This window comes from Haliotis rufescens, unplaced genomic scaffold (assembly GCF_023055435.1).
Source record: "Haliotis rufescens isolate VD_foot unplaced genomic scaffold, xgHalRufe1.0.p SCAF_7, whole genome shotgun sequence".
Classification (NCBI taxonomy): domain Eukaryota; kingdom Metazoa; phylum Mollusca; class Gastropoda; order Lepetellida; family Haliotidae; genus Haliotis; species Haliotis rufescens.
Window position 1 is genome coordinate 10,379,358 of NW_025964361.1, and position 25,436 is coordinate 10,404,793.

Below are 25,436 nucleotides of genomic sequence, written 5' to 3' on the forward strand. Positions count from 1 at the left end.
GTTAGAACAGGTTTTGTCGTAAGAGGCGACTAACGGCGTCCGGTGGTCAGGCTCGCTGGCTTGGTTGATGAATGTTATTGTCTCTCATTCGGTAGATCGATGCTCAAGATGTCAGTCACTGTATTGTCGGGTCCAGACTCAATTATATACACACCGCCGCCATTGAAGCTCGAATATGTCTGCGTTGGGCGTTAAACAACCAACAAATTATAATTGCTGGCGTGATGTAGTTGCAATATTTCCTTAATACAGCTCAATACGGCACATAGCAACACGGTTAGCGTGTGTGTTAAGGTTTGAGAGATAATTTGCTTGCCGGTGATATCAACAGAACTGACTTGCATGAGGAAGTGGATACCCAGTATTGTATCTAACTATAGGAAACTATAGGAAATGCTTAAAGACAGAACTGACTTGCATGAGGAAGTGGATACCCAGTATTGTATCTAACTATAGGAAACTATAGGAAATGCTTAAAGACAAGTCATGTGGGTCCGTGCAGTCTTCCTTGTTTTGAGGAGTAACAAAGTTTATATACTTGACTGCGCCGTCAACATCCAGACATCGCATGATCATCGACTACATATGACACTGCGACTCCAGGGGCAGGAAGCGAGGTGAGTGGTTGTGATCTATCACTTTATTTGACATCTTTTGAATAAGTAATTACGCGTATTTGAAGGCAAGTGTTTTAGAAAGCGACCAGGTTGTATTTGTCGTTAGATCACGACGCATACTATTTGCTAAAGCGTCGCAGATTAGGATCGGGGATCTATTACGAAAACACTGTGAAACAGTCCGTAGCGCTGAGAGGGGAGCGAGACAGAGATGCGATGTATGTGTTTTTCTCTGGTTTGTTTGTTTGGTTTGTTGTTTAACGCAGCACTCAGCAATATTTCAGCTATATGACGGCCGTAATTTCTAATTTTAGTTTCCTTTTTGAATGTTAAGTAGTTAAAATTTACATCCTGAAACAGTTTTTATAAAACACAGTACAGTCAACCGTGTCACGAAGAGGGTCGCATGTAGTTTGCTTAGTGCCTCTATCCATTTCCCCTGAATGCTTTATAAGTCTACAGGGGGCGGTCGGGTAGCCTAGTGGTTAAAGCGTTCGTTCGTCACGCCGAAGACCCGGGTTCGATTCCCGCCGTGATATTGCTGGAATATTGCTAAAAGCGGCGTAAAACCATACTCACTCACTCACTCAGATACATAGTTCTCAATGTTTCTATGGTTCGCGTTTCTTTTGGTTGTGAGTATGTATGGTGAAGGCCAGTTCTGTCTGTCCAAATAGGATACATTGTTTGGCTGTGAACCGAATGATGTGTAATCAGATAACGAGTTTGACAGATGGAATCACGTGGCAAACTTGAGGAACTTCATTCCTTAATCCTTGGAGCTTTTCTTACTAAGTGTGGTGACCATAGATATAGTTACATCTTCCTTGTCCAGCTTGTGACCAATGTGTGACAGATAAAAAACAAATGTAATCTGAAGTTTAATGAGAAAACAGTTTAACACGTCCCATTTTAATTCTGGAAACCCAAAAGTCCAGAAACTCTACGCTCTTTGCCCAGTCTCGGTTAAAGGTATTTACAAAATTAAACATGCCGTTTTCAGGGGAACATACCAAGGAAGAAAAAATGGAAAATGTATTCATTGAAGTATCATGACACAAAATTAAACTCATTTTAACTTAATTCAACGATTTTATAGCGATATTGAAATATTTCGCCTATGGGCGAGAAAAAGGTTATACTTAGTAAAAATTATACTCAGTGTCTCCGCAAAGTAATATAGTACGGTACTTAGAGTACATGTGAGATTATACTCAGATTAGGGAGATGTTTAATCCATATAACGTGTTATTATTCTACCTAACAATGTATTTAATGAAATGAATGCAAAACAAACTCAACGGCTAAAAGGTTTCATTGAAAAAACTACCCCTAGTCTTGACTAATAAAACAACTGCAACCCGACACAGATTAAACGCAACTTACAAACACAATCATAATCTGGTTAGTCTGTATCACTCAACGAGGCCGCTTACTCTGCCCACAGTATGACAGTATTTGGCAGTTCAGTAATTAGGAGCCAAAACCAGGCAGGTACGCTGGTCACACTTGACTGGTCTGACTGATGATTAGGTCGTCTGACAATTGGGAGTGAACCAGAGCAAGAAGTATCTGCGAAACTCTTTGCTCCTTTTATGGGACCGATTAGTTTTATGACCATGGGCCTCGGCACAAGCGTGGTGCTGGAAGACAAGTTATACATGTACATCCGATATGGTGACTGTTTTTCGCTATTCATATTCTAAATACATTCATAATACCACAACATTTTAGTACTCCTTGAAACTTTACAATCACTTCAATATGTACAATAGATTGAACGAGAACACTTGATATATTGCAGATTATTAAATCATTGTCTCTATTATCAGACGCTACGTTTGTATCGTTTGCATTGTACAAAGAAATATTTTATCTGTCCTTTTGCAGATTTAGCCTCAGAATGTGCTCATTCGAATTAGGAACGAAAATAATTGCTTATCATGAGTATATATGATACAGTTAAAAGTTACTTGTACACTGTAGACGTATTCACTTTAAAGTCGCATACGACCTTCGCGAGCGATTTGAATGATCCAGGTTAGTTGGAACGAAGTCTAGAAAGGGTTATAAAGTTATGTATTTGGTAATGACTAGGTTTGTTAAATATAATTTTTTAAATTCCTTTTATTTCAATATGTAAAAACATAACTATGCGCTTAAAAACAGAGCTGACTTGATGGGAGATAGCCACCTCAGATTGTCTGTTGGACACGGTTTAACCTTACTGTGTCCTCACCCTGGTTGTTGTTACCGTTGTTATAAGGGATTAAGAGCTACGGCTCATTGCATTTTTGGTTACAGTCTGTATCACTAAAGTGGACATGTGCAGGTGAACTCTGTTCAATTAGTATATGAAATGCCCCAAAATGTGAACTCCAGACAATAATAACCTGAGGGTAAATCCACGTGCCTCTGCCTTTCCCCTCGTTCACCTTCGAAATCCTTGATTATTATATCATGCCAGAGTTCTGAAATTCAGTGACAATGTTGCTGAACAGTAGAATCTGATGGACGTTTAGTGCAGAACCTGTTTGACACTATGGGTTCCAGGACCACTAACACTCTGAGCTGAAAAAGTTTGGTCCTTATTATTGTCTCTCCATTTACCATGGCTGACTGCACTAATACCCTTTTAACAGTGGACACCGATATCAGTATACATGTAGGCTTTTTGTTCAAAAAGGAATATGCAGGAAATTATATGTAACAATTAACTGTGTACTAATTACATGTTTGAATGTTATCAGTTTTACGTCCTGAGATACAGTGATGTAAGCATCTTCTAAAATCTTCTAAAAATATAATAAAATACAAAATTCTCTGCCGTAATTTTTTGTGGAAATCATTCGATCAAGTAAAAATGACTGCGTGACAAGACGAAGAGAGACCTACCAAATTACCAAGTTTTATCATTACTATATTTATTACAATGCAAATACTTTAGTGATACATTTTTTAGAGGAGAGGGCATACACACAAGTATATTGCTTCCGTGTGTGAATGCAGGTTGTACTTGGTATCTCAGTTCTCAGTTTCATACCGGTTGTATAACTGAATTTGTATATGGAACCATGCGTACAGCATGGCAATTACTTGCTATTCGTCAGTTTACAACACACATAACACGGTCAAACAATTTTAGGTACCGCTTTTGCGAGTTATTTAGTACAATAATGTTTTATTAAAATCTATTTCAATTTGTTTTCACCATTTTCCCTATTGACAGTCGTTGTTACGTGCGTCACTAGGTAATTAGTACGGATTGACCTTGTTTATTGTTTCTATACTTTTCTGTGGCAAGTGGCGGACGTAATTCAAACTCCTTCCGCACTGACACCGCATCAAATATATTTGTGTACCGATTACATAACTCTAATGGACAGGGTGGGGTGGTAGTTCATCGGACGACACTGTGTATATTGGGCGGCTCCTTTGATATCTCCTCCAAACATACCTTTATTGAATGACCCCATTAAACGATGATACACATCTCGATGAATATATCAAGGCACTAATTCATCTTTCATAAACATTTTTTTGTCTTTGTGCTTAATATATCCACATATCAACGAACATTTGTAAAACATGTATCCTAAAAAAAATAAACATTTTCAGGCTAGGTATTTGCCCACAGCAACACCTGCATAACTGTTTATTCACGCGTGGTGTGACAGATTGTAATTGACCGACAACAAGTATTGTAGAATCACCTGTAAATAAGGCCGACACTGTAATTAGACACAACGTACTAATGAGAATATGAGAATTATCATAAGAAGGCTGTTACGTTTTTCTTAACTATTACCATTTTCATACCGAAAGTGACAATGCAGTTAAAAGTTGCTTTGGTGTCACAATATTCACTCACGTTTTCCTCAATCGCATTGAAACATAATTGAGAGAGAGAGAGAGAGAGAGAGAGAGAGAGAGAGAGAGAGAGAGAGAGAGAGAGAGAGAGAGAGAGAGAGAGAGAGAGAGAGAGAGAGAGAGAATGTGTTTATTTAAGTGTCACGTGCACATTATATGATAAAATACAAAATTTACATTCATAGAATGATAAAAAGCACCCGGCCATATGGCCTATGAGACACTATAATCTAAAATATCACAGAACAACAATAAGTTAAGACACACACACACACACACACACACACACACACACACACACACACACACACACACACACACACACACACACACACACACACACACACACACACACACACACACACTCGCACGCACACACACACACACACACACACACACACACGCACACACACACACACACACTTACAAACATTACAGAAATTACATTAACTACATAAATCATAAAAGAGCATTCCTTCTTCTGACCATGAGATGAATCTTAGAAGTAAGTAGGAGTTGGCAATTAGGATTTTGCATTAAAAACACATATTTTTCTGTTGGGTTTTTATGCATAAATTTATCGTCTACATTCAGGGCATACTTGAAGACGTCGTACATTATATCTGAGTACAGTGGGCAGGTGATGGTGAAATGGGCTTCATCCTCGATCTCTAGGGGGCAGAGAGGACAGATTCTGTCATGAAGTGGAATAGGCGGCTTAGAATATCTGCCTGTCTCTACATACAGAGGCAGACTGCAGGCTCTCAGTCGTATGAAGGACTTGCGGTGGTGTCTAGGCATTGTATTCCCACTGGTCAGTTCGAAACCGCATGTAATTAAATAATTATTTCGAGATTTCGTTAGAATGTAAGATATTCAGCCAAACGTTACGCAATAAAAGACGAATAGTTTTTTCCATTTAAATACAGTGTAATGTATCAACGGGAAATAAAATGGGAAATGAAATAGAAACTAACTAAAATTTAATGTTGTGGAAAATAACTCCAATGAATTGGAGTACACGCACATGAATTCGTATGATAAACCGCCAAAACGTTTTGAGAGGTAAGGCCGGGTTCAATAAGATCGCTACAATATGTAAAACAGCTGAAATTTGTAGAACTAAAGGAAACATCCACCCAAATGCCCTTTTTAAATAGTAATGTAATGGTATGATATAAAGTATATTTCACATGATACAATATACTTTGCAAACAGTTAGTTGATGCTTGAAAGGGACTGACGAAAACATGGGCGAAATATTTGAATAACGCCGTAAAATAGTTGAATTAAGTAAAAATTAGTTAATTTTTGTGTCATGATACTTGAATAAATACATTTAATGTATTTGCGAAACAAAAACATGAGTTTTGAGTAAAGGAACATGTTCTCGCCCATGGGCCTGCCCATGGGCCAAACCTTTTTCTCGCCCATGGGCGAAATATTTCAATATCGCTATAAAATCGTTGAATTAAGTTAAAATGAGTTTAATTTTGTGTCATGATACTTCAATGAATACATTTAATGTATTTGCGAAACAAAATCATGAGTTTTAAGTAAAGGAACATATTCTCGCCCATGGGCCTGCCCATGGGCCTACCCATGGGCCAAACCTTTTTCTCGCCCATGGGCGAAATATTTCAATATCGCTATAAAATCGTTGAATTAAGTTAAAATGAGTTAAATTTTGTGTCATGATACTTCAATAAATACATTTAATGTATTTGCGAAACAAAATCATGAGTTTTAAGTAAAGGAACATATTCTCGCCCATGGGCCAAACCTTTTTCGCCCATGGGCGAAATATTTCAATATCGCTATAAAATAGTTGAATTAAGTTAAAATGAGTTAAATTTTGTGTCATGATACTTGAATGAATACATTAAATGTATTTGCGAAACAAAAACATGAGTTTTAAGTAAAGGAACATATTCTCGCCCATGGGCCTACCCATGGGCCAGACTTCGCCCATGGGCAGGCCCATGGGCGACATAGTCTAAATATTGAGTTTTTAAACAATTTTTTTCCCATTTTTTCTTCCTTGGTATGTTCCCATGAAAACGGCATGTTTAATTTTGTAAATACCTTTAACCGAGACTGGGCAAAGACCGTAGAGTTTCTGGACTTTTGGGTTTCCAGAATTAAAATGGGACGTGTTGTTTGTGAAATGCTGGACTTCCTGGTAGATAACCGTTGTTTTGAATCACCTTGATTATGACTCTTGATGTGACAACAACTTGGTGGGGCCAGCATCAAACTAAAACCTAACTTACACGCTAGGAATCACACACTCACTCACTAACAATATAAGCTGAACTGTATTTCAACGAGCAGATAAAGTGATTTTCAGATAAAACCTCATTTTATCGCCTTCTTCTTCCTAATATCAAACTCACAAGTGCTATTGCACACTCTGATACTACTTTTGTTGGATCTGGTCTTTCGTCACCTGTTCCAGAAAGTTCTGGCTTTTTCAAAACTAACAAAGTATTCCATATATTCTGCAATTGCTCCGGGATATATAGTATAGGTAGAGCGAGTGAGTGAGTGAGTTGGGTTTAACGCCGCTTTTAACAGTATTCCAGTTATATCACGGCGTGTCAGCTTAATGTGGGAGGAAAGCCCGAAGTGATGCATGTCTCAGACGTTTACCACTTCGGTGAAACCCACGAGCACGGGTATGGTGCTGACAAACCTAGAAACATACTCGGGGCGAACTGGGATTCGAACCTACAATATATAGGTAGATGATGACAATATTTCAATTATGTATACGTTGTTATTTGTTTTGCAGATTGACCCCCAATGGCTCTCAAAGACTACGTTCCTTTGTTACTTCTCATGACCATATCCAATGGAGGAAACGCCAACAAACCCTGTTTGCCATGCACATGTTCCAAAATAATGCATGAAGACTGTTACTATGCGAACTGTTCCTACCTGAATTTGACGGCGATTCCACCGACACTGCACCGCGAGATATGTTATCTGAATCTCCATGGAAACGTAATCACTACCCTTAATAACTCGGATTTAAACTATTATACAATGTTGACTTCCCTTGATCTCTCCTCTAATGTTTTGTCTGAAGTCCAAAATGACACATTTAACAGTGTTGGGGATTTGGCCTTTCTTGACCTGTCCACAAATAGACTCAACTTTACGTTCACATCATCACAGATATTCTCTCCCTTGACGAAACTGAAAGTTTTGAACATCAGCAACAATACTTATCTCGACATCCCTGATATGATCCTGTGTCATCTGATGTCTCTTGAGCGTCTCACCATGGATGGTTTTCAAAGTCCTATTGGTAATGGATGTGGTGTGATGTACAATCTTACATACCTATCCCTATCTGGTGAAAATGGGCGTTGCAAAATTTATTACTTGTCCGAGGACTTAGTTCAAAACGTCCTGATGCTGGAGTATCTTAATGTTTCTTATTGTAAAATCTTTACGGTAAAACCTGGAGCTCTTTCCTTCTTGCGGAACATTGACACTCTAGATATATCAGGTAACACCTACTTAAAATTCAAAGGAGTCGAGAATGCTACGACTGGACTTGATAAATCAAGACTGAGAAAACTTTATATTAACCAGATGGTGGGAAAACATACTATTTGTGTTTTGGTGCCACAATCGATTGGTTTAAATCTTCAAAATACTTCCCTGGAAACAATAGAGGCTAACGACAACCGTATCGAATTAATTCACGAAGATGTGTTCAGGCTGTTGCCAAATACACTAAAGACTGTCAGTATCAGGAACAACCGTCTCACCTACGGTGCATACATCTGGTATCTACAGAACCTGACAGGACTAGTGTCTCTGGACTTGAGTTCAACGAGGGGACTTCACAAGTTACCATTTGCAGAACCGGATAACTATTCCAGAGACCTTTCTTCTCACCATCAAACTGACAATTGTTTAACAACACCAAGAAGAGAGATATATTTGGGAGATTTTCTTCATGAAAGGTCACTGGAACATCAACAGAACATCACACCCTATGGTGTTCCACCTAAACTGAAAACCCTGAAGTATACAGATTGTAAATTAGCATATGATTTGTCGAAATTATATTTTGCTGAAAATAGCCTGAGGCATGTTGATCTGTCTTATAACATTTTTGCTCTGTGGTTTGGTCCTGTATATGGTTTAGAAAATGTTACCCATCTTGACCTCTCAGGAAATCTTGCAATGTATATCAAAAAAGATTTTTTTGTAAACTTTCCGTCACTTACACACCTAAATATATCCCACAATGCTCTCAAAATGTCTGATAATGGGCAATATTTACGGAATCAAAGCAAAGTAGAAGTTTTAGATTTGTCCCTCAACAATATATTGTTCTTGAATCGCGATTTCCTATCAGGACTGAAATCATTGAGGACATTGAATCTTTCTTATAACTATATGGACAGCCTGTTTGTAGATCTTGAAAATAACTTAAATCTTACGAGTATAAATTGTTCAAACAACAACATCAAATATATCTCACGACGAACGAGATTCCAGATGGACAGGATAGCCGAGTTACACGAGTTTACAATAGACCTTTCGGGAAATGACCTCCGATGCACATGTCAAAATATAGAATTTCTTGAATGGTTACTAAACTCCAAAATTCAGGCAGCAAACAAAGAACTGTATCATTGCGTAGACATTAATGGGAAAGTGATACACTTTAAAGGTCATGACGTACTAAAGAATCTGAAAGCGTCTTGCGCTAACTTCATAGCCCTGTCTATGGGACTAATTGTAACAATCGTCCTGATCTTTTCTCTGATAGTGGGAACTATTTGTTATCGATATCGATGGAAAATAATTTACATTTATTATGTGTTCAAACTGAGACTAAGAAACAACATTGAGTATGAACGTATTTACGATTATGACGTTTACGTGTCTTACGCTGACCTTGACCTTGATTTTGTCCGCAAGGACATGATTCCAAAGCTAGAACACAAGCGGGGTACGAGACTTTACATCCGGGATCGAGATTCCCTCCCAGGAGCTACTATTGCTGAGAACATCATCGACGGGATAAGGAGCAGCAAGAAAACTGTGTTGTTGTTGTCCCAGGCGTTCCTGAAGAAGAAGTGGTGCAGGTATGAGTTACACATGGCCAACATGGAGAGCGTGTCTACTGGCCGATCTGTGATGGTCATCATTATGCTTGAGGATATTCCTAATAAGGACATTCCACCCGAGATCCTCTATGATGTGCAGAACAGCCGTTTCATAGACTGCCCAAACGATAGCAGCGATCAGGAACTGTTCTGGGCAAATGTGTCCGCGGCGATTGATAGTTAGATTGTTTTGTAGGTTATCTTTTATATATACATAGAGATTATGATACGAGCATGTGTGTCACACTGATGTTACGAAACGAATGTCAGAATTTGTGTATTTCACGAGCGAGAGCGAGGGTAATACATGAATTCTAACACGAATTTCGTAAAATCAGTGTGAGACACATGCGAGTGTAAAAATTTCTTTATAACTCATTATTTTGAGCTCTGCTCTCATCACGACCGTCGTGTTAGTAAAGCATATTTGTCGACTGAGTCCGGATGACGGAAACAATACACTGGCTGGAGTGAAGTGATTTTTTTTTATGAATTTAAAAAAAATAATTCTAACACTATGGGTAATAAAAAATGTTACGGGACAAACGCGAATTTGCACAATAACTCTCATTAGTTTGTAATAATACTTCTAGAGGAATATCTTAATTTTAGTCAGTCTTAAAATACATCTACAGTCTAACGGTATTGTTCTTCTTTAATGCCTGTTCCAGGTATGCATGAACATGCATATGATATATATGTGTTCCACCATTGAGTCACAGAAATCTGGTTCGAACTTGAAAGACAAAAAATGAAAATGATGTGTCTCGTTAGGGTTTTCGTTAGACTGTGAAATACATGCAAGCGGCAACATACATTTGTATGTGTTACACTGGTTTTGACTCTTTTCCAAAGGCAGTATACAAGTAACTGTATTATAGATATGTTAATTTCCCTCGTGAAATCACAGCAATCGTGTTATGGCAACTGACAAAATTTTGATGTTGGTTAATACGAAATAATGTTAATTGTAAATCCATATAAGCATCGAAATGCATGTAAATAAAGATTGTTTGGATTTTTAAATTGTTACAATTGTATGTTTGATAGTTGGATTTGGCTGTTTTCACTGTTCCGAAATAGTTATGTTACGACATTTAACAACATTCGCATTTTCACTTTTTAATGACAAAAACATTTGCATAATCTTGACATTGTACGATTTCGACAATATCTGATTCCGAACCGTGCTGTTGCCCTGTGTGTATGTGTGGACAAAACATATAATTTCATTACAGGAGTTCCTTGTTGATTAGTAGTCAATGTCGATATTTAACCTTTGATCAAGGAAATATGCTGACTTCAATACCACAGGCATTTTACGTTGAATTCAGAGTAGTTTAAAAAATCAAATATCAGTGAAAGGTTCGGCTTTAATCAACAGGCTGTCCCACTGCTCATGTTGGTGATGGAGGTATTAACAAAAGGAGGCATAAATATAGCAACGTCGAAGCAGGAAAATCGTGTCATAATATTTGTGACAGAGGAAAACTTTGACAATCAGCTTATTGATTATAAGCCACTGTTGGTGCGACACAACGTTTCTGTAATCAAAGTCATATGAGCCTTTTCAACAGTTCCTTAACTAGATGGTGTTCAACGAACAATGGTCATGAGTGAGTGAGTGAGTGAGTTGGGTTTAACGCCGCTTTTAACAGTATTCCAGTTTTATCACGGCGTGTCAGCTTAATGTGGAAGGAAAGCCCGAAGTGATGCATGTCTCAGACGTTTACCACTTCGGTGAAATCCACGAGCACGGGCATGATGCTGACAAACCTAGAAACATACTCGGGGCGAGCCGGTATTCGAACCCACAATCATAGGTTTCTGGCGTGCCCAAGGGACGCAAGTCTGCACAGCGAATCGCTGCGCCCTAGACGCCTGGGCCACCCGTGCCCCCACCATGGGTCATGATACAAATAGGCTGATGATACATGTGTGTAGACTTCGCAGCTGGAACTTGTCACTGACCTTATCTGTGAGTCCAGTCACACTGATAGCAGGGTTTATTATACAGGTCACCCTGTTGCGTAGTGCTGCATCGCTGCCATGTTAGCTTTATTGCTGCTGTTCTCCCTCCTTCACTATGGCAGCACATTTGACCCTGGGTGCAGCTTCATGAACGGTCAGTGTGTGTACAGTGTCAAACTCGGTCACGAAGGTCAATGCGACGCTCAGACCACTGCCGCCACCACCGCCTCCACTTCCTGCTGTAGTGCTGTAGAAGATGACGTCGCGCTGATGAAGGCGTCCATGTCGCTGATGACGAAGCAGATTGCGCAGCTTCAGAATACGGTAGATTATATTATAAATCAATTGACGTAAGGTTGCAAGATTTCAGTGTGTTGTAAGTTATATAATTAGCTAGTGCGTGATGTAAGGTTACAAGACTTCAGTTTACGGTAAGTTATATCATAAGCCAGTGCGTGATGTATGGTTACAAGACTTCAGTCCACGGTAAGTTATAGCATAAGCCAGTGCGTGATGTATGGTTGCAAGACTTCAGTTTGAGGTAAGTTATATCATGAGCCAGTGCGTGATGTATGGTTACAAGACTTCAGTTAACGGTAAGCGATATCATGAGCCAGTGCGTGATGTAAGGTTACAAGGCTTCAGTTTACGGTAAGCGATATCATGAGCCAGTGCGTGATGTAAGGTTACAAGGCTTCAGTTTACAGTTAGTTCTATCATGAGCCAGTTCCTGATGTAAGGTAACAAGACTTCAGTGTACGGTAAGTTCTATCATGAGCCAGTGCGTGATGTAAGGTTACAAGGCTTCAGTTTACGGTAGGAGATATCATGAGCCAGTGCGTGATGTAAGGTTACAAGGCTTCAGTTTACGGTAAGCGATATCATGAGCCAGTGCGTGATGTAAGGTTACAAGGCTTCAGTTTACAGTTAGTTCTATCATGAGCCAGTTCCTGATGTAAGGTAACAAGACTTCAGTGTACGGTAAGTTCTATCATGAGCCAGTGCGTGATGTAAGGTTACAAGACTTCAGTTGACGGTAAGTTATATCATGAGCCAGTGCGTGATGTAAGGTTACAAGGCTTCAGTTAACAGTTAGTTCTATCATGAGCCAGTGCGTGATGTAAGGTAACAAGACTTCAGTGTACGGTAAGTTCTATCATGAACCAGTTCGTGATGTATGGTTACAAGGCTTCAGTTTACGGTAGGAGATATCATGAGCCAGTGCGTGATGTAAGGTAACAAGACTTTCAGTGTACGGTAAGTTCTATCATGAGCCAGTGCGTGATGTAAGGTTACAAGGCTTCAGTTTACGGTATGTTATATTATGAGCCAGTGCGTGATGTAAGGTTACAAGGCTTCAGTTTACGGTAAGTCATGTCATGAGCCAGTGCGTGATGTAAGGTTACAAGACTTCAGTTTACGGTAAGTTATACCATGAGCCAGTGCGTGATGTAAGGTTACAAGACTTCAGTATACTGTAAGTTATATCATGAGCCAGTGCGTGATGTAAGGTTACACGGCTTCAGTTAACAGTATGTTATATTATGAGCCAGTGCATGATGTAAGGTTACAAGACTTCAGTTTACGGTATGTTATATTATGAGCCAGTGCGTGATGTAAGGTTACAAGGCTTAAGTTTACGGTAAGTAATGTCATGAGCCAGTGCGTGATGTAAGGTTACAAGACTTCAGTTAACAGTTAATTCTATCATAAGCCAGTGCGTGATGTAAGGTTACAAGGCTTCAGTTTACGGTAAGAGATATCATGAGCCAGTGCGTGATGTAAGGTTACAAGACTTCAGTTTACGGTATGTTATATTATGAGCCAGTGCATGATGTAAGGTTACAAGACTTCAGTTAACAGTAAGTTCTATCATAAGCCAGTGCGTGATGTAAGGTTACAAGACTTCAGTTTACGGTAAGTCATGTCATGAGCCAGTGCGTGATGTAAGGTTACAAGGCTTCAGTTTACGGTAAGTCATGTCATGAGCCAGTGCGTGATGTAAGGTTACAAGACTTCAGTTTACGGTAAGTTATACCATGAGCCAGTGCGTGATGTAAGGTTACAAGACTTCAGTATACTGTAAGTTATATCATGAGCCAGTGCGTGATGTAAGGTTAATTTGTACACGTTCAGAGTTTTTGACAATACGCGAGGTATGGTTGTATATCTTTAGATTACGATAGGGTATGTCATGTCATGCTACGTTTATAACAAACACGCCTTTAACAATATGACGGATTACACGAACTCATCTTTGTCCATGACATTTTCTGTATATGTGCTGTACATATGCTTCTAACGAATCACGGTTATACCGAACTAAAATTAGTGGCCCCTTTGTGTTCATTATAACCGTAGTTCACTGTATTTAAACACTGACCAATACATCAGAACCAGATGCAATATTATACACGTTTGAATTCGTCCTAACATAATGCCTACGAATAGAGCAGTTTTACATGGAAGACTTTAAGTACACGATAGCGGCATCTAACGTTATTTAAACACCGAAATGTCATAACAATCAGGACGTTTGAAATTGAAATAGAGGAAGATGATTATGTTTCTGAAAACGCAAAAACATATAGCATCGTTGGCCCTGAAAGGATCAAATTGGCATGAAAGAAGATCTTCTTATAAATTAGAAGCTTGGATAAGCCACGCCTATTCGAGGAGTTGCGTTACTGTACAGGCGAATTGTGTTTTAGGCCGCAGTCAACAGTTTTCAATGGGGGATTCCGGCTTAGAATTGGACCACAGCAACGTATAATGGCCGTATGGGGCGACTAATCGGTGGTCTTGCTCGGTGTCCTGATTGATATCGTGTCAACGTACACCGAATTCGTGGGTCGTTGCTAACAATAGCATTGAACAACACATACTGACACACGCACTGACACACAGACACACATACACACATATACACACGCAGACACACACATACACACACATACATGTACACAGACACACACATACACAGACAGACAGACATAGAATGTCCCCACACATACTAAATGTAATATAGCACAATACATTTTCCAGAATGGAGGCCAGTCAACGTCTCCACTTGGAGACTTAAGCGTTGAACAGCTCCAGAAGGCTTTGTCAGATCAAGAAGAACAACTTAGAAACGTCACGAAGGATGCATCATATGAGATCAGTCGTCTACATAACGAGCTGGACGCTTGTAGAAAGCGACCAGACTGTACCAAGAGCACCCCTAGTAATACGGCTACAGTTGCGACTACCAGCACTACTGCCACCAGCACGACTGCCACCGCCACCAAGACCACGACTACGACCACTGCCTCTCCCGGTTTGTAGAGAGAGAGAGAGAGAGAGAGAGAGAGAGAGAGAGAGAGAGAGAGAGAGAGAGAGAGAGAGAGAGAGAGAGAGAGAGAGAGGGAGGGAGAGAGAGAGACACAGAGAGAGGGAGAGAGAGAGACAGAGAGAGAGAGCGAGAGAGAGAGGGGGAGAGAGAGAGGGAGGGAGGAAGAGAGGGAGGGAGAGAGAGAGAGAGGGAGGGAGAAAGAGAGAGAGGGAGGGAGAGAGGGAGAGAGAGAGAGAGAGAGGGAGGGAGAGAGAGAGAGAGAGAGATTTCACCATTCCTGACCAACTCGTGTTATTCCGGGACAAGCCGAATGGCGACTCGTGCCCCTCTCGTGGCCATTTTATGCGACCGGGTTCCGTCTAAGCGCAAACGGGCATACCTAAAACAATTGCGTAATGCTTCACATATATTTCCTCATATATTATATATATTTCAGATGCAATTTATAGCACATCTGGACATACGGAATTATACAGTATGATTGAACACATTTAACTGTGTCATGGGTATATTTTTAGATACAAGACAAAATTATTTCTGAAGGATTCTTTGAGTTTTTACACCAAATTAGAAATGTGTCAAAAGGTCGACTTTAGACATTTCAGGAATCATTTCACTGATAGAGCTAGTCTTGACACTCATTTTTCTGATGTAGGCAGAGACAGGTAAACAAATCCATCATTCAGATAATCTTAAATCGACATTCTTCACTCATTCTAGCCCTATTACAAGATCGTACAAGATCGTCTACACCTACAAGTTATAGAAATTAAAAATGGACACATCCATTTATATTGAAGATAATATAGTAATAGTTAATAAAGTATAATTAAAAGTCGACAAAGATGTCTCTTGTCAAATCCTATCTTTCGAACACTTGCACATTCTCAGGCGTATAATTTGTCTTGTTGGAAATACAAACGTATGTTATTTATTGTTCATGACGTCACCGATTGATGTCAGTAACAAAACAAATTCAAGTGTGTGGCACGGGTGGCCCAGTCGTCTAAGGCACTGCAATTTTCGGTGGAGAGTAGCGTCTCTTGGGCACGCCAGAAACCCATGATCGTGGGTTCAAATCCTGGTTCTCCACGATTATGATTTTAAGTTTTTCAGCACCATTCCCGTGCTCGTGGGTTTCACCAAAGTGGTGAACATCCACGACCTGCATCACTTTGGGCTTTCCTCCCCCATTAAGCTGACGCTCTGTAGCAAAACTGGAATACTGTTCAAAGAGGCGTTAAAACAAACTCACTCAATCCTTTCAGTGAACTACACCATGGTTTTCTGTGACTTCGAGACCAACACCTGCGGCTACACCCAGGCCAGCAACAACACGGCCAAGTGGTACACGGGGACGGGGAGGCCGACCACCGCCACAGGACCATGGAATGATCATACAATTGGCACTCCTGACGGTTAGGCACGAAAAATGTTTCAAATATTTTTAGACAGGTATCTAATTGACTCCAATCTCCTTAGGAGACATTGAATGGGCTGAAAATGTTCCACTATGATCAGGAAATTCCGGTTATGTGCTGGAAGCTCAGCTATATTGAAAACGTCTGAGCATCATCAAGGGAGATGGACTTAAGGCGCCATACTATTTGGGTTAATGTAAGAAATTCAAGCTTCAAGAACATTTTGAGTAGGATCTTTGTAATAAGGTTAAATCACACCAAAATACATCACTGATTAAGAAACATGATGTTGCCAGTTGAAGCAAGGGTAACCAAAGATTACAAAGTTGAAGACAAAACAATGTTCCTCGGAAGCAATGGAATCAAATAGTCACTAGAATTGTACATTGCACAGAAACTAACAAACAGTAGTACTACCAAGAATATGATGATAAGAATATTGTCAATACAAACTGCCAATGAGAATAAAAGCGACAAAGCCGCTTATATATATCCATAAGAAATCTCTGCTCAAACAGAGTTAATTAGAAGGCGTCTTGTCTCTCAGTTTTGTGACGAAGGCCATGAAAGGTGTACAGACACAGAACCTGATTGAACTGAGGTTGCAGAAGAACGGCCTTTCCCAGAAAACTTTAATACGATGACCACAGACACATGGAACGGTGACAATTATGACCCGAGGTACTAAATCGGGTACTAGTTAATCTACTTAGTCAGACTCCCCTTTGCCAATGATAAGCATATGACTCTTTAGAAAATAGCGCGGAATTCAACAAACATAAATATGTAATTGTCATTAGCTCGCCAAAAGCAGCAAAACTTTCCAGATCGGATGTAGTTGTCATGATCTCTATGATATGGTATTATCATTGTGTGCAATTCAGAACAGAAATTCACGTATATTAAAAACAGTTTTTGACGGATAATTTTATTTTTAAGTGAGATGTAAAAGAATATTTTATATCAATAGATAATGCACAAACATGGCTATCATTTAAAGTGTATGTAGCCTATATGTCACAAAATCAAAGACAGTTATAATTTGAAAGGTGACCCAGCGCGGATGAGAAATTGGGGCACTTTGAAATCCAAGATGGCCGCCATAAATGTTCGTGGGAAAACTGACAACATTCTTTTCCCTTTTTCATGTATTTTGAAGGTTTTTAACCTTATAACCAGGATTGTACCAAAATATGGTGTTAACCTGATAGTGCCCTCAGAAGGTCCAGGGTTCAATTTTGAAGTGCTTGAAGTGCTTAGGTATATTAAGTAGACAGTTTTGAAGGACTGAAACTGCCTTAGTGTGTCGAGGAGACAAATCTAAAGAACGGAATCTAAAGTACGCCATTATCTCCATGAGGCGTCTCTAGAGACATGGAACTACGATCTGTTTACCTTTGATCTGGTCTCTCTGAATACATTCATATAAAGGATCCGTCAATCCTTTTCGACCGTGTCCACAGGATCTTACATGCACATCGATGCTCACCGATCGGCGCTATGGTACAAGAGGGAAACATCCGCCCTGCTTGAGTCGCCCCTGTTTGACCCCTCACCAAACTATTGTGTCCAGTTTTGGTACAATATGGCCGGGCGGGACATACAGGACCTCAAAGTATATGCAAAAGTAAGTGTACAAAGCTTTTTATGTTGTAATGAAATAGGGCAGTGTGCTAGCATAGTGGGTAATGCCTGGACGCGGTTCTTCAATACTCGAGTCTGGTGTCCCCTGCTGTAATATTGCCAAAAGTTCCCGGTTACAGGATAAGGTTGATTGGTTGGTTGGTTTGTTGTTTTAGCAATATTCCAGCTTTATGACGGCCGTCTGTAAATAATCGTGTCTGGACCAGATAATCCAGTGATTGACATCATGAGCATTGATCCTCGCAATTGGGATCGATGACATGCATCAACCAAGTCAGCGAGCCTGACCACCCGATCCCGTTAGTCGCCTTTTACGACAAGCATAGTCACCTTTTACGGCAAGCATGGGTTGCTGAAGACCTATTCTACCCCGGATCTTCACGAACAGGATTAGGAACGATGAATACTAATGCGTACTCCTTTCCCTTGAAATGCTTTCGAGTAACTAGATGTAGTCATACTTTTATTAACCATTATAGACTCACTTTTAATCAATCAATCAATCAATGTGGAAGTGAATCTCTGTTAAACTTGGATATATATGACACACCGTGCTGTCTCGTGGGGGTGGGGGTAGGGTGGGAGTGGGAGTGGGAGTGGGAGTGGGAGTGGGAGGGGAATGAAGGGGCGTCGAAAAGGTCGGAATACCATACTATCTGCAGATCAACATGAAGTTGGACATTGCCACACCTACACAAAATTATTACATAGACATTGCTCATTTAAGAATGTACTGAATGGGGATTAAGCGCATGACAATGAGGAGGGGTTCTGTTGACTCAAGCTATATATTATAAGGTAAAGTTGTGGGTAAGAATGGGCTGATCGACAAGGAATCACAGTCAAATAATCGATAATAGTTGACGGGAATCTAAATTACAGTATTCATTAGAAATAAATCCCAGATAGGGAATCTTTTAACAAACAAACAAGACATCTCAAACTGATATCGAGAATTATATATTTTATAATTACACAACCGTCTAGTGTCATAAATATGTACAAATTAGGAGGCGAGCATCAACGAAAGTAGGACCAATTGAGAACTTGGGAAGAAGGTGCAACTTTCAAAGTCAACCAAACTGAAAAAAATACTGACCCGTGAAGATTCGGGTTAGAAGAGGTCTTCAGCAACACATACTTGCCGTAAGAGGCGACTAACGGGATCGGGTGGTCAGGCTCACTGATCATGTATGTCATCGTATCCCAATTGCGTAGATCGATGCTCATGAAGTCAATCACTGGATTGTCTGGTCCAGACACGGTCATTTCCAGACCGCCGTCACATAGCTTGAATATTCCTGAGTGCGGCGTTAAACAACAAACAAACAAACGAAAAAATACTTGAGCAGAAAGATCTCATTGAAAAGATCCTGTAGGCTGCACTGAAATCACGAGGCCGATTCAAATTTATTTAGAGCGAACTCTAACAAATATTGCTGTTGATATAATATTTAGAAGAACATAAATTTTGACATAGAGAGACTTGAATGCCACTGCTGAAAGTACAAATCTTTTGGGACTTGTGTGAAAGCATGTATATATCAGCTTCCCGAGGCAAGAAAACTGACTTTAAAAGTCCAGTTTCCACCCTTGCCGAACTAGGCTGGATTTCCTGGGCTCGATCGTAGCTCCACCCGTGGTTATTATTAGTTACGTCCCTTCTAAGCCTCTCCTATGGACCAATCCGATTCCATCACTTGCATTTGCTTCAAACAAAATGGCGGCGCCAAGTCAAGACGATCTGATCGATTATCAAGATCTATGTTGTGATAAAACGGGTCTTACTTCGCGAAGTGCATCAAATCACGTGAGCACCTTGATTATAAACATAAAAAGATTTAGAAAATATCTGTTGACAACGAGCTAGCGGTGCACATGCTTTGCAAATCCTGCAGTCGACCGAAATCTGCATGACACTTTACAAACCGGATTTCGATTTCGGTGCGCAATTTTGATTTGACTATGCATAGACTCGTTAGTTTAGCCAAAATGTAACTCCATAATACCAGCCTAGTTCGGCAAGGATGGAAACTGGACTTTCATAGTCAGTTAACGCTCTTGCCGGTTCCGTCTGCCTACCGCTTGCTCTGTTCATACTTACCAGTACCTACATGTCCATCTCCTCGTCCTCTTCATGCTATGTCACAGGTTGGCAACGGTCTAGGCTACCCTGTGTGGACTAAATCTGGCCAGGTGTCTATAAAGTGGCAGCTCGGAGAGATTGACATCGGCCATGAGTATTCTTCAAGGCAATTCCAAGTACGTATTCTCACCACAAAAGTGAGTTACTTCAAGGCCATTCCAAGTACGTATTGTCAATACAAAAGTAAGTTACTTCATGGCCATTCCAAGAACGTATTGTCACCACAAATGTGAGTTACTTCAAGGCCATTCCAAGTACGTATTGTCACCACAAAATGAAGTTACTTCAAGGCCATTCCAAGTACGTATTGTCACCACAAAAGCGAGTTACTCCAATTCCATTCCAGGTACGTATTCTCACCACAAAAGTGAGTTACTTCAAGGCCATTCCAAGTACGTATTGTCACCACAAATGTGAGTTACTCAAAGGCCATTCCAAGAACGTATTGTCACCACAAATGTGAGTTACTTCAAGGCCATTCCAAGTGTACGTATTGTCACCACATATGTGAGTTACTCCAATTCCATTCAAAGTACGTATTGTCACCACAAATGTGAGTTACTCCAAGGCCATTCCAAGAACGTATTGTCACCACAAATGTGAGTTACTCCAAGGCCATTCCAAGAACGTATTGTCACCACAAATGTGAGTTACTCCAAGGCCATTCCAAGAACGTATTGTCACCACAAATGTGAGTTACTCGTAAATGTTACCATCGGGGTTACAATAGTAAGCGGTATGTTTACACATACATAACTGGACGATTAACGGTGCTGATTGGTTGATAATATGACGTCATCCATTGTTCACGTCGCAACAGTTTGATAAAGACACAACAACTTCCTGACTTCCTTGAATGATATTGTGACCCAGTTTCATTTGCTCTCGGTTTACATAATACATGGTACATAGATAATAATTATGTTCACAAGGTACATCATATCTTTTTTACCTTGTAATAGATTTCACCTTGTAACTCGTTTCTGATTGGTTACTGAATAGATCATTTTTCCCATGTTCGCTGCTGATCGATGAGGGACAAATTTCACATATCCGGATGGGAAATGCCGATCATCTTACCAATACTTATATATACAATGGCATGATTATATTATATCGAAACGGAACACTTATCAAGCATACTAAATGCAGTTTAGCGAACTTAACCGAGCATATCCGATTGTAATGCAAGGACGACAACTCTGGATGTATTTATGTCGTCTGCTGGCTGTCAAGATGGCCAAGAAATAACCATCCTAATGAAGACATTCTAAATAAACTGTGGAGTATTCAGCCGGTTAGATAAATTCGTTGTCAGCCCGTCCCTCGGGGAATATGTATGTGGGGTGACGTAACCTGTGTGCGAGCCTACATAAGCGTCACTACAGCCATGACATTACGTTCGTTAAATTGCATTTGCTAGGTGTTAAATTTTGAATTTTGAATTAATTCTACCAGGAATATACAATATTGCATGTCAATATATTTTGGGCAGAAATCACGATACATATCGTGTAAGAGATTGTATTACAAGTTCAAATTGGCGTTTTTCTATAGCCGACTGTGACGTCATATTTCTGCTGCACACTGAGGATGTAACGTCATAATAGTGACATGCGATGTCGAGAAAACTTTGGGGAGTTTGCATAATTGTTTTAGTGGCTATTTTATGCTTCAAATTAAAGGTCTCTAAAGCACTGGTGTTAAGATATATAAACAATTCCTAGAAATCATCATATTTCAGTTAGTTTTTGAAGGAACATCGAAAAGCTACTACGAACACATCTTTGCATCCTCTCCCCATTACCACAACACATCTGGAAATATCGCCATTGACGACATTTACGTCTACAACACAACGTGTCAAAGTAAGTATCACTCTAACATTAACGATGTTATTTTCTCTTAACATTCTGCCCCCCCCCCCCCCAAAAAAAAAAAAGAAAAGAAAAAAGGAAGAAAGGGTCGTGTTTGAGGTGAAGTGAATGAGTCACTGGACATGCAAACAAAATTGGAATGGCTAGTGTGACCGTCTCAAATATTTTCTGTATATATAAAGAAAGTCCTCCTTGAAGTCCCTCCTTCCGTCAACCAGGACGGGACTGCTTTCATTGAACTCGTCCAGACTAACGGTCCTTTGTAAATGTACAAAGGGCGAACTAATGGCATTTCATTGTACCTGGGACGACCAAGTTCAATCAATAAAGATTAAATCTTGAAAGCCTAAAATTTATTGTTAAAAGAGGCTTTGAAACATTCTCACTCATACGCCTATTTGAGTTGAGTTGAGTTGAGTTGATGGGAGGTGAGGTGAGGTAAAAATGGGGGTTTAACGTCGGGTCCAAACTTATTGCACTATTATAGCAACGTGCGAGCGTGTGGTGTCTCCTTGTGCTAGTCCGCACTGATGCCGAGTTTATAGTTCCAGCCCTCTGAGTTGCCGCAGTTTAACATGAATACCCCACTCAGACACAGTATACTGACTCCGAGCCGACCTGCCCTTGTTTTATACCCTTAACGCCGAGCGCCAGACAGGGTAACAACAAATACCATCTTTTAATGTCTTTTGGTATGAGGCGGGGATCGAACCCCGAACCGCTCTACGGGCGGATACTCTACCACTAGACCAAGGAGGCGATCTCGTTATGTGTGAGAGGGGGGTCACTCAGAAAAAACACATGTATTTGATATTAGCTCTTGAAGTAAGCTCATCTTTAAACCAAACATTATCTGATTTGTAAATATTGTTTGACTTGCAGGTCTCCGCGACTGTCCCCCAGGTGCATATCGCCGAACAGGGAACAACAGTCATTCCTGCTACACCTTCCACACTGCGCCAGCCAAATGGGACAATTGTCACGTGACATGTAAACAACAGAACGCGGCCTCCCACCTGGTTGCCATCGACTCTGAGGAAGAACAGAAGTTCCTGGTGAACATCATCAAGAACGACCCAGGTGCAGTGAGACAAAAATCACAGTGTGTGTATGGGTTCATGATGTACGAACAATCAGTTTCATTGTAGGGGCAAGGAAGGCCTAAGGTAGTAAGCGTATGAGACCTGTTTTACTTTCGGCTGTCCTGAAACAATAAGCTGACACACGACGGGATATACAGTAACAAAAATACTGAGGCGAATACCCAACTCACTAGCCTTACAATTCCGAGTTCGGTGTCGGGAGAAATATACGCAGCTTACCAGTGAGCACTCTTTGACGAAGAAAGCGACTTCAGCGAAGATAGAACAGTATGGAAAGACTTGGTTACTGTCAGCTGATGAAGGCTTTCATAGAATAATGAGGCTGAAATAGTGTGTACTGCGAAATGAAACGACTTGTTTTCAGGATCGATGTTTACCAGAAAACAATTCATAGTAACACCTTTTTAACAACCCAATTATATGTAGGCTAAATTAGATTAAAATAAAAAAATGTAGCAAAGAGGGTTTGGGTGATCCTGGCACAGTCAGGCTGGTTAGGCTCATCATCAGCTCAGGGCCCTTGCCCCCTCTACACGCAGCCCAGACAGCGCTGCCTAGTCAAACCCACCCAGAACTTTTCGGAGAATGTGAAGACTCCCCAACAATGCAGCCTTCTGCATTGCCCAGATTGTCAGAAGGGCTGTATTCCTGGTAGCAAACCCGGGTACTCTCCCAATGTCAGTCAACAGATTGGGAGGTAGCAAACCTAAGGCACCGAGAACAATGGGGAGTCGGACAACTTGGTACTTGGGGGGATGCAAGCGTGACATTTCGAAAGCGAGGTCCGTATATTTGCTCAATCTTGCCAATCACATTAGTTTCAAAGGGGACAGAAAATTCAATGATATAAATGATTTCATTGGATTTATCAAAAAGGACAAGATCGGGTTTATTGGCCTGGATACGTCTGAGGCTGTAAATTGGCCTATTCCAAAGAATTTTGTATTTATCATTTTTCATGACGCCCTCTACATATTCCGGGCCGTACCATGGGTGGACCTCTGTGTCAAAACCACAAGCATTATTATTATTATTATTATTATTATTATTATTATTATTATTATTATTATTATATCCTAATAAAAATAAACAATGCAGCAAAGAAGGTTTGGGTGATCCTGGCCCCTGTTATTATTATTATTATTAGCAGTAGTAGTAGTAGTAGTAGTAGTAATAGTATTTATATTATCGTTGGTAGGAGTAGTAATAGCAGTAGTAGTGGTGGTGGTGGAATGTTTGATGGTAGCTAAAAATGGAGCAAACAAGAAATGGTTATTCAGTATTGATGTATTTGATACGGGTATCACAGTTGTGTTTTAGACTTACGTTTGCAGTGTTTCGGCGACTGTTTTCAGCCTTGTAACGTTTTGATAACGTTTGTAAAATTCCAGTTTTCAAGTGTATACTTTCTTTTGCCTGGCAGTGTAGGCCTTATCTCAGATTTATAGCTGAGAGTACAGCTTGAAACCTCACTCACTCACTCATTCAATTTCCGCACTAGTCCTGACGGCGGCTGGCACTGCCGGCTTCTTCACCGCGGGCAACGACGAGGAGACCGAGAACAACTTTAGATGGACAGGTATGACAACGCTTTACTCCATTGGCTATACCAACTGGTATCCAGGGCAACCAAACAACGTAGGATCCAATCAGCATTGCCTAGTCATGGAATATCCCAACGCGGACTACGAGTGGGGTGATAACGATTGTGCCTCCGCGTACCCCTACATCTGTGAAGTGGACCTGCCCATGCCAACACCAGTGACAACCACGTCCCCATGAGGCATCCTACGAAACTGTCCATTATTAAGTGATAGACCTCATAAATAAAAGATGTATGCATTTACCACCTATGAATCTTTGGTTGAATGTATGTATTGTACTTAAATGTTAAACGTCAACGCCAGGAATGACTGCCGAAACAGATTCCATTGGCCGTAAAAGGCATAAACGCGGTGAAAATTATATGAATTGATTATTGAAAATCTGTGATGACACCAGGTGTTCGCGAAAAGGGTAAGCATGTTTTGCCCTACCGACAGCACCCGTCACTCTCACAATGTTAGCAGTGATGGCAATCTTCAAAATGATAAGCTTTCTATGGACAGGTAGCACTGGTGACCCAGTCGTCTAAGGTGTCGCAATTTGCTATACAGAAAACTCATGATTCGAATCCCGACTCGTTCGGATTATGTTTCTAGGTTTGTCAGCACCATACCTGTGCGCCTGGTTAAAAGTCTGAGACCCGCATCAGTTCAGATCTACTAGACTTTCCTCCCACATTAAGCTGAGACGCCGTGGTGTATATTGAATAGTGT

At 40.4% G+C, this 25,436-nt stretch overlaps 2 protein-coding genes across 2 annotated transcripts; both read left to right on the top strand.

The window, feature by feature from the left end:
• Positions 1-529: 529 nt before the first annotated feature.
• On the top strand, positions 530-10,636 carry LOC124114653 (toll-like receptor 4). The gene is made up of 2 exons (XM_048388294.1): positions 530-617; positions 7,282-10,636. Exon 2 carries the CDS (start codon positions 7,293-7,295, stop codon positions 9,804-9,806), a length of 2,514 nt encoding a protein of 837 aa, XP_048244251.1. The 5' UTR covers positions 530-617; positions 7,282-7,292; the 3' UTR covers positions 9,807-10,636.
• An 867-nt stretch (positions 10,637-11,503) lies between these two features.
• Positions 11,504-24,963, top strand: LOC124114679 (MAM and LDL-receptor class A domain-containing protein 2-like). The gene is made up of 8 exons (XM_048387844.1): positions 11,504-11,917; positions 14,639-14,912; positions 16,196-16,345; positions 17,812-17,975; positions 20,144-20,254; positions 21,883-22,006; positions 22,898-23,095; positions 24,620-24,963. Exons 1-8 carry the CDS (start codon positions 11,672-11,674, stop codon positions 24,898-24,900), a joined length of 1,548 nt encoding a protein of 515 aa, XP_048243801.1. The 5' UTR covers positions 11,504-11,671; the 3' UTR covers positions 24,901-24,963.
• Positions 24,964-25,436: the final 473 nt, after the last annotated feature.